Source organism: Trifolium pratense, linkage group LG3, assembly GCF_020283565.1.
Source record: "Trifolium pratense cultivar HEN17-A07 linkage group LG3, ARS_RC_1.1, whole genome shotgun sequence".
NCBI classification, from domain to species: domain Eukaryota; kingdom Viridiplantae; phylum Streptophyta; class Magnoliopsida; order Fabales; family Fabaceae; genus Trifolium; species Trifolium pratense.
In genome coordinates, this window is record NC_060061.1 from 4,724,401 (window position 1) to 4,738,184 (window position 13,784).

At 29.1% G+C, this 13,784-nt stretch overlaps 1 protein-coding gene across 1 annotated transcript; it reads right to left on the reverse strand.

Moving 5' to 3' along the window:
- Positions 1-1,947: 1,947 nt before the first annotated feature.
- On the reverse strand, positions 1,948-8,371 carry LOC123915534 (NAC domain-containing protein 75-like). Its single transcript, XM_045966689.1, has 7 exons — positions 8,100-8,371; positions 7,639-7,921; positions 7,163-7,340; positions 6,144-6,799; positions 5,114-5,446; positions 3,630-3,734; positions 1,948-2,750 (listed from the first exon to the last, which is right to left on the reverse strand). Exons 2-7 carry the CDS (start codon positions 7,762-7,764, stop codon positions 2,652-2,654), a joined length of 1,497 nt encoding a protein of 498 aa, XP_045822645.1. The 5' UTR covers positions 7,765-7,921; positions 8,100-8,371; the 3' UTR covers positions 1,948-2,651.
- Positions 8,372-13,784: the final 5,413 nt, after the last annotated feature.

A 13,784-nucleotide genomic window follows, 5' to 3' on the forward strand; every position in this document is an offset into this window, starting at 1 on the left:
CTATTAACATTAATAGTTTTATAATATTATTTTACATTATTTTTTGGTTTACAATGTTATCAGTGAGGATCGAACGTAGAATCTCATGCATATTACTCAAATATCTCATCGCTAAAGCTAGTGGCGATCATATATACATACTATATGTGCAAATTAATAATATAATTAATTAATTTTATATATATAGTGTGATATGTCTTTTTCATGTACTCAGGGAAGATAGGAGAGTTGGAGGTATACAATAATTTAAAAAGAGGCAACACAACACTGACATATATAAAAGAAGCTAAAAAGTTTATTCTTGTCTTCTATTTCTCTATTCAATTAATATTCCTATGTCTTTATTAATTATTCCCTTCAGAAACTACCTATGAAGTTACCCCCTCCCCTGTTTAGTATTATCTTCATTTTATTAGCTAGCTAGCTAGCTTTATTATGCATGGCATGCATGTTGTTCCTTTGAAAGAAAAATAAAGCATATATTAACATGTTACATGTCGACCTAGCTTCAAAAAATACTATACTATAGCTAAATAATACAACAGGAAATTAAAAGTTGGAATCAAATGTAGAATAAAGCAATAAAGATGTGTCTGTCTCTTAGCTACCACTCTCTTTTCTCAAAAACAAAATAAGAAAATATTCAAAATTAACCATAAGATATATAAATTTGAAATCAGTTCCCACTGATTAATTGACATATATACAAGGCCTTAATTCAGAGAAGTAATAGCTAAGCTGCTTTGGTAAAAACATAATGAGAGGTTAATAAGTTGAATTTGAAATTAAGCTAAAAAGATTGTGTGTGTCGTTTGTGGCATTTGGTGAGTTAAGGGGACCCATGGAAACTATAAAAGATATTCTTGAAAACTCATATCCTAAAGTTAAATTTCTTTTTATCTGGAAAACATCAGCAACAGTAAAAGCTCTAGCTCCAAGGAAGTAGCAATTTCATATTCTCGCTGAGTGAGTGAGTAGTGAATAATGCATGCATATATATGATTAATGAGATAAAACTAACTCAAAATATAGGTACAAATTAAGGGTCACTAATAGAAAAACTTGAATTAACAATGAAAAAAAATTAAAGACAAATTTTTAGTTTTAGCGTGTGACCTTTTCTGTTAGTTAATGAATAAACTTTGTTTGGCTCTTTCTAATAGTAGTATAAGCAAATAGTGATTGATTCTCTGGAGTGTAATGTAAGGTAAGGGGAAAAATGATTAGATGTTGTAACTGCGTTAACATAGTAGTCATTATTGACTGTCAATACTAAATGACTGAGATTAAAAATTTGGTAAAACTGTACACTGATCAATCAGAACCGTCTGATTGTTTTTGGACTGTCAAAATTGCTTCACGTATCCCGATTCAAGATAATGTTTGATATCATCGATAATCCTTTTTTTTATTGGGGCGACGTCTAATATGAATCTAATCTAAATGTCGACTTTTTTATCAATAGTTTTTCTCCCGAGTATTTCTTGTATTTTTTTAGATATTATAAAATAATTTAGTTTAATATAGACTCTAAAAAATGTTTAATGGCGGATTTTTGCCAATTTTTTTAGTCAGTTCTTTCTATATTAATTTTTAATGTAGAATTTATAAAAATATACTTTGAATATATTTTCATGATAAATTTAAATATGGGAGCCTATATTAATATATTAAATCAACATTATTTTTTAAAAATTAAAACAACCCCTTCCTCAAGAAAGAAAAAAAATAACAACCCAAATTATGTTCTAAAAAGGAGCTAATTAGGCCACCTCGGTGCTTGAAATTCTTGTAGTTCTTAAGGTTCCACGTGAAATTCTTGATAATGAATTCTAAAAGAGAAAGCAAAAGTTAAATGATTCCTATCCAACCTTTAAAAAATAACGACAAAAAAAAATTACTTCCAACACATAAAAAGATTTGATACATCTTATGAAAAATATCTCAATCACTTGCCACAAAATTTGTTGCACCACTTGAACTTGTTTTGATGCAAAAATGTCATCTTATCTTATATATATGCTGTAAATAATAGTACAAAATGTTTGAATACATAATGAACACACGAAAAGGACAAACAACATATGTTTTACAATATGCACAAACTTGTTGGTATATATATATTTTTTATGTGAAAAACAAAACAAAAATGAACTTATATTATAATAATAGTAATAATAAAATAATATGAATAATATGATATATATTATATTATTATAATAATATATATTAATGTACTAGTGATGATTTTCATGCAAGAGATATAACTTTGAGTCTTAGGTCGTTCTCCCTCTCAATGTGATGTCACGAGGTAGAGCAGCTTTGCTTGAGTTTCTTTTCTTTTTCTTTTTTCTTCTTTGATTTTTCTTTCTTTTCCCCTTTGTTCTTTGTCACTTTCTTTCCAAAACTTTGTTCCATTGCACACACCCAATTTCATAAACGGGAAAAGATAGAAAAAAAAAGGACCAAAATAACTAAGGATGGATCAATGGATATGATGATGATGATGATGATGATGGTGATGATGAGTAGTTTTGGTTTTTTTGGAAAGTGGGTTGAGGTATAGTTGAAGGATGAATGATGATATGAAAATGATGGTGTCTTTGTTTTTGTGGTTTTTTGTTGTTTATTTGTCTCAAAATATTTTTGTTCTAACCATGATGATGGTTGGGGTTGTCATGAGGGTCAACTGGCCAGTAAGAAGAGTATTTCAACCACTCAGCTTCTTGTTGGTTTCTAATAGATGATTCCTGTTTAATCAAGATCATAATAATATTCAAAACAAGATTAATTAATTTAGGGTTAGATTTTTCAAATAAAAAAAAAAAAAACTTAGATAATTTAAAGTTGCATGCACAGAAAACAATGCAAATGCAAAATTGACTGGTCCTTTTTTCCACGTCATAGTCAAAAGCTAAAATTGAGCATTTTTCTAAACAAGACCAGGAATGCAAAAATACATGATTATGTCACTAGTATTTATTTAATTATTACATATAATTCATGTAATAATTTTATAATAGTAAAGCTATCAAAGTTCAGCTCTAGGTTCCACCAATAAAAAAATAATTTTTACTACCTTCAATATTTTTTATTAGATACAATTGAGTCAACAAAATTTGATATAAATGGTTCATACAGATCAAATACATTAATTTTTATTGATTCAGTTGTTTCTAATAAAAAAGACTAAAGAGAGTATTATATTTTAATTATCAATAAAAATGAACAAAAAATATTACATATCTTAAAACTTATTTTACGCCTTACTTAGAATTGAAAATTATTAGGTTCATCCTAATTTTTTTTTATGCAATTCATTCTTTTCTATCTTGCAAAGAAATTAAATGTATAGTTCAGAATCATTTTAAAGAAAGAAGAAAAGAAGATGAAAATGGCATCTAGTCTTTAGTTTAAATATAAATTGGTATTTCAAATGTGAAAACAAAGAAATAAAGAGAAAAAAGAGATATGAAAATGGGTTATAGTCTTTAATTTAAATAAAAATTGGTTGTTTTAATTTCCATTAATAGTATCTATTTTGACTCTCTTTTTTCTTTCCATAGTGGGAATAATGACAAACAAAGTTCTCATATATATATTTCAGAGTCAAAAAGTGAATAACTGACCTCTTTGATAGTATCAGACGACGTTGAAGTGCACCCCATAATGACTTCCTCTAAACCAGACGCAGACCTTCCACCACCTAATTTATGATGTTGTTGTTGATGTTGCTGCATGCCATGTGGATACATATTATAACTTCATTTTCAAACTAAACAATCAAATTCAAACTAATCATTGTGTTTGATCCATCCATGACATTAATCTAAAAGTCAATTGATACTTTCATGCTTGTGTTGTGAGTGTTATTTTGGCATGGCATGCACCTATAAAAACTTACTAATGAATTTAGCTTGTGCATAATACCATGCACAATCAGCCTATTTTGGACTAAATGTAACACTTGAGTGGCCCAATAATTGCACTAAGTACTCAACCCACCATTTCCAAAATTCGAACTTTCATGGCATGTATAATATGCAATGTCTTTGCCAATTAAGCTATATTTATAGGGACATTTGTTTTCAAATGTTAATGAGGGTTTTAAAGAACCGAAGGTAGGTCACGTGATCATAGCTCAGCTGACAACTGAGATATTACATTATATATGTAGGGAGTCAAGGTTCAAATCCTGATCATCCCACTTATCCACTTTAAGATATAATTTTTTGCCAACTTGAAAAAAAAAAGTAGTAAAAACTAAAATACTAAATTTTGAATAATATAACTAATGTCTTAAAATTTTGAATTACAATGTAATATATCCAACACACATTTCTGCATTAAAATGAAATTGGAGCAAATGCCCCCACACTATTTTTTGTTCTCAAATGTGTTTAGTGAAAAATCATAACTCACCATAAATAATTTTTTTTAGTATATTTTAACATAAAATCATATTTGTTATCTATTTTTATTATTCTAAAATTTATTAAAGATCATTTTTTAAAGATCCGTATTATATTTAGAGATATTTTAGTACCAATGAAAAATATTGATTGCCCATGAGGAGTGAACTTAGTTATTATAGAATTTTGATCTTAAGGAACAAAATTCAAATTCATTAAAAAAAATATATATATATATATTTAAATCAAATCATCTCGAGGACAGACATAAAATAACCATTAATTTCCAATTTTCTTTGTGGTTTTTATAAATAAAAAAAAAAGAATATTGATAAATTTAGTATTACTCATTTTAATTTTTTGAGAAACAAATTAGTAATTTTCAATTTTGTCACTTTGGACCTTTAGTCATGAAAAATACTATAGACTATTTTTTTTGCCTCACTTTAAAAAAATTGGATTCGTCCCTAGAGATGCTGTCCATAATTTGAATTATGTCTCAATTGTTTAGTCCATATTTATATAAAGAACATTAAAGTGAAAAAAAAAATTACAAGGCCCATATTTAAAAAATGTTCGAACTTAATATTTCACACTTCTTCACATTTAAAATGTGTGAGTCTAGGCCAAATTAAAGGGGAAAAAATTACTAAAAGCATATTTAAGAAGCCGACTGATTAAGGTCGATGATGAAAACATACCTGAAAATTTTCATTTTGTTGGAGCATAATTGTTGAGACATGATAAGAATTATCATCAAGGATGATGGATGTAGTATGGTGAAGTGGAGGTGGAGATATAATAGTTGAGATTGGATTTGAAGGCCTACTTATATGGAAAGCTGTGTTTGCATTAATCTGTTGATGTGCATGAATCTCATGTTGTTGATGATGTTGATGTTGATGCTGTTGTTGTTGATGTTGTTGTTGATGATGATGATGATGTACTACTACATGCTGCTGCTGCTGCTCTTGATCACATGACCCTCCTGATGCTTGCATTTCTCTTGCTGAAGAACCCTCTCCTATTCCAACCTACAATTATATTATATCATCACATTAAAATTATTCATTAATATTATTTATAATAGTGTTACATTTTCTTAGCTAGGTGGGTAAACTAACCTACTGACACTGATTTATCATCAGGTGAGGTCCAAACAATTTTTGCTGAGTATGTAAGCAATGTTTGATTAATTATGTCAACACCTTCCTTAACCCTTAATTTCATGCATGTTCTTTCATCTTTTTGTACAAAAGTGTATACTTACCAACCGAATGTTGAAATTTCATATAATTACAACTTAATAATTTTTATAGAATTATTATAGCTTCAAGTAAAACATCACATTCATTACTTAAGAAATTTATGTCCCTCTATATCCATGCTCCAATCAAATATGTTTTATATGGTCTAGAAAAATTTGAATTACCAATAAATATTAAAAAGAGAAAAAAATAAAAATAGAATTTGTCTCTTAATTTTAGCATTTGTGTAACACTTAGTGATATGCGTGCTATGATGATTTTGAAGTGAAGTGATTTTAATGAAACATCAATTAAATTTAATCAGGTAAAACACAGACATCTGATACGATCGATATTGACACATCAACATTGATAACAATTTGAAAGGAAAAAATTGATGTCTTGGTGTCAGATACAGATATTGTGACACCAGCTACACAACTTTAATTTGAAGTGTCTGTGCTTGATAATATAAGTAGCGTACCTCATCGAATGTGCTTTTTCGAAACGGGAGGAAGCCGAAATGATCGGATTTAAGGTGTTGAATATCCAAGGCAGCATTTGTGAAGCTTGTTAAAGGATTAACACCAACAACAGCAGACATTTCATCTCTATGAATGTGACCACCATGACTATGATTATGAGTAACAATTTCCTTAGAAGAAGAACTTCCACTTCCACTATCTCTTCTTCCATAATTATTACTAGCTTCTCCTCCACCACTTCCTTCACCAGTTGTTGCTATTGTTGCACCAATCCTATGATTATTATTATTATCAGACCAATTACACTGTCTTGGTTGTGTCTGATAAAATATCTTTGAAACAACAAGTTCTCCTTCTTTCTCTTCTTCATGTTGTCCTAAATGATATTGATGCATCACCCAATTCGTCTTCTCCGGTTTTCGATTCTTCCCGAAATTAGTGTAGAGGACAAGAATTTTCTTGCAACCTTTTTGTTTTCCATTAACCATAACAGGTCTTGTCTTACCAGTTTTATGCCATCTTGTTTCTCCTCCTGATGATGTTCCTTGTAAGTCACATTCTTCAGTTTGAATCTTTCTTCTCTTTCTTGTTCCTGTTGTATATGCCTTTGATGGTCTATGGAAAAAGTGTCTGCTTAATCCATCTCTTGTCACTCCTGAAAAAATCAAAGTTAGGTGACTTAATTAGGTGAACTATATGTAAGATAAAATTAACCCTTTTGTTCAACTTTATTTCTTTTATATATAATAATAATAAATATCTAATAAGCTATTTTTTTAGCTAGTGTCAAACATATATCATTACACATAAAAACCTAGCTGAGAATTTAAATTAAATAATAATAAAAAAAATAATAATATATTTCATTTTTTGTTAGTAGTATGAATCATGAAATCGGTATGTGTGTGTTACTTCAGCAGGTTGTAAAATGATTATTAATGTTACTTTTATTTCTGCGATTTAAAAAAAATGAAAAAAATATAAGTTGAATTTTGCATAGATGAATTAATTAATTAACCTGGAAGTTTTTCAGGATGGGTGTAACAAATTCCATCTTCTCCTTCAATAGTGAGAATGAATTCATCTATCAAAGGGTGTGATTTCATGTTCTTTGATTCAACTTTAGCTTCAAGATGTTCAATGAGTTCTTGATCTGTTGGATCAAATTTCACTCCTGCTGGTAGACCTAGCCAATCCTATTAGTTCCAATGAAATTCAAATTAAAAATAAAAAAAGTAATTAAAGGGGAAGAAATCAATAAGGAGAATATTAGAGAAAGAGAGAGAATATAATTAAAAGAAATTAAAAGAAGAAAAAAAAGAAGATGAAAACTAACTTTAGTTATAGCTTGCTACCTAAATAAGAAAAAGGATACATACAACATTAAATTAAATGTCACCATATAAAAAAAATAAAAAAAGTTTGCAGCGTAACTGCAATAACTGCAATCGCAACAGTATCATAAAGAAGGGAAAAATATTTGATGGTACATACCGGCTTTCCTTGATCGAACTTGTGTCCGCAGCGAGGACAGTGTTTGGATCCACACGACTGATGCTCTTCAAGCTTAGAATCTATGAGATCAGAGCTACTAACGTTGCTCATCTTATTATTCATCATCTTCTTTAATTTGTGATGCTATCTCTTAGGATGAAACTTTATTGATATTATAAGGTCTTGTTGAAATGAAATTCTTGTACTATGAAATAGTAGTCTAACACCACTGAGCATAATCACCCCAAGATATATTAGATCAAACTTCAAAGCTCAAATTTTCCTACAAAATCATTAAAAAAAATTTGATGCAAGAAATTAAGACAAACTTTGTTCATTCATATAGAAATTAAAAACTGAAAAAAATAATATAATTGATGTGGCTAGCTATTACAAAGAATATATGGATTCATACAATGAACTATGGAAGATAAGGATGATGAGAGTATGCAGTTACTTACAAGAAAAGTGATGGAAGAAAAAGAAGAAACTGTTGTTAGAATAATAAGATTGAGGGTGGTAGATAGATAGATATAAACTAAGGTGCTTTAAACAAGGAATAAAACACCAGAATTTGCTCTACTTTTTAGTCTTTAACTGAAGGCAAGGAAGTGAGAGAGAGAGAAGAGAAGAAAAAAAATAAAGGAAAAGTTGTCTCTTTGTTTTCTATACTCTCTCACACATATCATACCATATACTATATACTATGTATGTACCTTATTTAAATACTATGAATATGATATATAATTATGTGAACCGTGTATTTGTAACCGGTTTATATGGAAAAAAGAAAGAGAGAGAAGCTATCAAACAAAATAAAACCCGGTTGGTTTTTTCTAATAAAGCTAACAATACTACTCATACCCCATGTTGTCTTCACTCTTCTATACTCCATGTATACTACTGTGCCACCGCTGTATTTTTTATTTTTTTTTATTTTAAAAATATTTTATTTCAAAAGAGAGTTTAGGTGGGGTGAAACACACTAAATGTTAAAAAGTGAAGAATTATAGGTCTGCATCGGTCGCTGTTTAAACATATGGTTGTTAATGAAATTTTGGATGTTTTGTGCGAATTATGAATTCAGTGTCAGTTTTTTTATGTCATATGTTGATTACCGATACATATAGTTTTCGATATAAAAAATGTGCAAGAAACTGTTATATGTGATCCAATATAATGAATGGGCTAAAAAGTGGTCGACCGGCTAACCCGAGCCCATCAAGACAAAAAACAACACCCACACAAAACCTATCGATTCCAACACAAAAAAAAGTTGTGCCTCCCACTTATAGAAGCAGTAGGACTTGCCAGAACCATTTTCAAGAGGAGAATTTCATGCTGTCTACAATTGTTCAATAGGTGCAGATCCCTCGACAAATATTTGATCTTTACGAGAGTTTCAATCGACCACACAACACCATATCAAACTAAAAATCCATAACCTTTTGACCAACATCCAACCCTAGAAAGCTATTAAAGAGGCTTAAGAGAGTCGATAACCAACTAGAAGGCTTTTTTGTTAGTTCAAGCCTAACTTTTTATTTTCATTGGAGTCAAAGCCTAATAACCTAGCTTACAAATTATTTATATTAATTATATAATTTTTTATTTTAATATACACGCACCAAGGGGAAAAATATTGGTGTCTCAAATTTAAGTTCTTGAGTGGTTGCTTGTCCCGCACACCTTCCAAACTTTCTAAGTCGCTCGTATTCCAATACATGAAGACAAGAATGTCTTGAGGTTTTTGGTTCCTTGTTCGAATTATGAATTTGGTGTTTATTTTTTTATAAGTCATAATTTTATAATTAAACTTGATTCATTTATACACATGTACTTTATGATTTATATTTCTATATGCTTTTATCTCTCTAGATCACTTTGTGGTTTCTTTCTGATTAAGAATCACAACTCATTCTCAAGAGGTTTATTTATGTGTCTATAAACCATGTACATTAATTTTTGGTTTCTCAAATTACACACTTTGCGTGTACGTAATTGCAAACGGTTTCTCAAAATACGCTCTACACACAACTGTAAAGAATCTTTCAGAATTAAAATATATCTAACAAATATATAGTTCATTTTCATACGCATAAATTTGATCCTTTTCAAGCGTCGTCAAATACAACTTTTTCATATAACTATTGTCAATTTTTACTTCTTTTATGTTTTAATTTACATTTTCTACTTTTACTTTTTTTGTCAATTTTTTTTCTTATTTGTTAAGTTTTAATGTATTTTCAAAACAAGTCAAAAAATCTAAAAATCAAAGAGAGGACAAACGTACTTCTTAAGTCAATATTGGAAATAAGCAATTTTACAATGTCAAGAGAGAGGACAAACGTAACCTCTCAAGTCAATAGAAACAGTTTAATATTCTATGAATTTCTCATTCCCTATTACGGTTTCATAGTTTATTATTGTTACATGTAAAAATCACTTTTGGTTAATAATATTATACGTGTCAATGTGGCAAAGCTTGAAACAAAAAGTATAATAATAAATTCACAAGATGAGCCAAATTACATTCTAATTATTTTCATATAACCTATATATTAATGTGAGATCGATGTAGAGAGAGTGAGAGTGAGACACTGTTGATAAAAGATGATAGAAACTCACATGGGTTTTGAGCTGGAGTGCTGATCATGATGCTTTTGGCATGAATGTTTTTTTGCAGAGAGAGAGAGAGAGAGAGAGAGGGAGCAATACTATTACTATTAGGAGGTTGCTTGATTATCAAGGAAAATGAACAAACGTACTTGATGGACCACCACGTCCTCTAATATATTAATAGAAACTTATGCTATACAAATTACAATTTTAAAACATATTAGTTAGTATCATCTTTTAGTAATATATATATTAAACAACAAAGACTCTTCTTTTTCAAAGCAAAATAATCAGTTTAATTGTTTTTGGCTTAATGAAATGCATTTTATATCTCTTATTTTTCTCCATTCACAATTTTAGTTGCTCATTTTGTGAATATGTTATTTTGATAGTCTAAATTTTCAATTTAGGCAAATTTAGTTTTTCCGTCGATTTTGACATTACATTTTGTAGTCATGTCATCTTGTCACGTCAATATTTCACAGCCACATCAATATCTCCGTTAAATATTAGATGTCAACTTGACAAATAAATCAAAATTGCGTAACTAAAAAAAGGTTAGAAAATTAAAATTGCAGATTAAAACAACGGAGACAAAAACTGCGTATGAGATAAAATAAAGTGACACACAAAATACATTGAAATTAATTTTTCTCTCTTTTTTTGTTAGAACCCTACCCCATGTGTAATTTCTATTCCGGGGTACTCTAAAGTATTGGTAGAAGACTTATAATGTAGTTTCACAAAATATGTATAAGAATATTAAAAAACAGAGGCTGAGCATCATGTGGGTCATGCATGAGCATGAAAAATCTTTGGCCCTTAGAAAGTATCTTAATCAGATGATGGTTAGGCTTCACGTTTATAACTAATTCTATGGTGTGCAGTCAAGAAAAAAATCATGGAGGGACCCTTATGCAGTATAATAAATAGATGGCTATGATTGCATGCCTTACCCCTTAATTTCTCTTTTCAAAAATTATAAACTTCCAATTTTATTTTAGGGAGCTAAAATGAACCTAGGATCTTAATTTTCACCCAAAAATATCAGAGTCCTAAGGAATATATATTATCTTATCTTAAGAGATCATATATTGGAGAGATACATGGACTTAGCCAAATGAATTTGGCTTGTATATTTAAAATAAAGAAATAAAAAATTGGAGAAGGAAAATTTATTATTAATAGTAGGGAGTTTTTACACTAAAATCCAATTCAGGTGAAGATTACGAAGTGGAACTCTTACCACGGAACTGACACATGTTCAACGTGCAGGCATATTGCATTTGACATATATCTCTCCGAAATTTCAAGGGAATCAAGCGAGGGATACTAATCTTTAACCCACCAGAAACAAATAAATTTCTTATTCTATTGAGACAAACATCAAAATACACAATATTACTCTTCAATACACATTATATATTAGCCAAAACATTTTGTGCACTTGTAAAATATCAAGTACAAAGAAAAATAATGTCATTAAGAGAATCAAATTGCTTCTAATTATCAATTTAAATTGATCCATTATACTAACTAATGGATGGAGCCCACATATCTTAATAAGGCTCTATATATCTTCTCCGTATACATTCCTTCATCCTTGTTTGCAATTGTATTTTGCATAAATATTCCTCTGTTTAGGATATTTGTCACTATTATATTAGTATATGGTTTGGTAGTGATACAGTTATCTAAGGAATATAATCTTTTATACTAATTTTAGTGATTATACTAGAAAAAAACATAGATTTAATTTTATACACACCCAATATTTTTTTCCAACATACTCTTTTTTCCGCATAATTCATCTTTAAGGATATATCTCTTTCTTTTTCTTGACGAGTTCTAGGATATTGCTTAAAGAGTACAATTCTTCGTACGGTGGATATCTATATTCCAAGTTACAAATTTTGAAGATTTAGTATATTTATCAAAATTATAATATAGTTTATTTAGCAACAATACTTGCACTTATACGTACCTTCTATTGTTGGTTGAACAAAGATATGGATCCGGAGTGATCAAAATCAGTGGTCAATGTCGATCAGTGAACCAGTCTCTGTAAATATATTTTCGATGTTCAAGTCAGTCAGAACGAGAATTGCATACTTTAAGTTGTTCATCATAAATACCTTTTATAGAGAGTATTAAAGTCGTTCGAGTATTGAAGCTCGGCCGTCACAGGACGACACCCATTGATGTCATGTTGTTTTAATGTTGTGGGGCGTTATGATCCAATGTGAGCCTTTTGAATAGGGCTTTTGTGTTTCTAAGACCGGATTGACATGGCGAGCATGGATTTTGGATCAGTCCAGAACAATTATTTTATTCAATTATAAAAAATGAAGTTATTCACGACCAATATATTTATTTAGGAGTATAATTTATCATAATACGGGAGACAAAGAATGGCATGATGAGGGTTCTCATCAAATAAGTACAAAGTAATTATGAATTGCAATGAGGAAACATTGCAAGACAGCAAAGCAGGGACAAATTCATCTGATCATACATACCATCGAAACATGACAAAGATTTCTAGTATAACACTTCACTCTCCTTATATTTCGGTCATAACATGACAAAGATTTCTAGTACAATATTTATTTTTACGTTTTCTCTTGCAAAATAGAATCATGTATGAGTGACAGTACAATAAGAACATAACATTTTTCAAAGATTTTATTTTTACAAGAGATCAAACTAAATAGTAAATACCTCCCTCTAAGAGTTATATCAACACATATTTGTTAAACTTGCATGATCCTCCTTTGTACTTGTCAAAAAATATTTCTTGTATTTTTTATTGCAAAATCATTAATAATTTGATCAAAATTCTTTAAAAAAAAATTTGTTGATAGAAATTAAAACAATTTTTTCTATAATTAAAAAAATATTATTTAATCTATATTGTAAGATATACAATAGATCACAATTCATTTTTCTTAAGAAAATAAATTGTTTCATGCAACAATAACAAAAATAATTAGTATTATTTTGATAAGTGATGCATCCATTAGAAAAATAATTAAATAATATTTTTAAAGAACTCAAGATCATAGAATTTGAGTTTAATAATTTCAAATTCTTCAAATAAAATTTCAACATGAACATCACAAATAAGATTATCAGAACTATTATGTTTTATATAAGTTTCAATATGTTTGTATAAAAAAAAAATTATTAGATACTAACATTGACCGATTGGTGGAAAACGAAACAATCCGAAATTTTCTTGAATATTATTCAAGAAAAAAGTCTTTTAAAGAAATTCATAAAAGTTTGAGGAATTGTTCCTCTTGGATGAAATGCTAAAGGAATACCCAGAAACACGTTTACAAAACCTTCGTATCGAAATCTACAAATAAATCATCCAATTGATCGAGAGGAACAACCAAGATCGTATCCATACGATTTTGTATTTCTGTACGAATATAATAGGTCTCCTTATTCTAAGTGGTTAAGATAAAGTTAAGAACTAATTACTTTATCAAGGAAACAAACGTGGTCTCTTCCATATCACA

What these genes read in the sequence shown, in the direction of transcription:
- LOC123915534 (XM_045966689.1), bottom strand. Translation starts at nt 7,764, where the DNA reads ATGATGAATAATAAGATGAGCAACGTTAGTAGCTCTGATCTCATAGAT. An exon ending in GAAAAAGCACATTCGATGAG is followed by an intron (nt 5,447 to 6,143) that starts GTACGCTACTTA and finishes ATATAATTGTAG; the next exon opens with GTTGGAATAGGAGAGGGTTC. An exon ending in AACAAAATGAAAATTTTCAG is followed by an intron (nt 3,735 to 5,113) that starts GTATGTTTTCAT and finishes CATGGCATGCAG; the next exon opens with CAACATCAACAACAACATCA.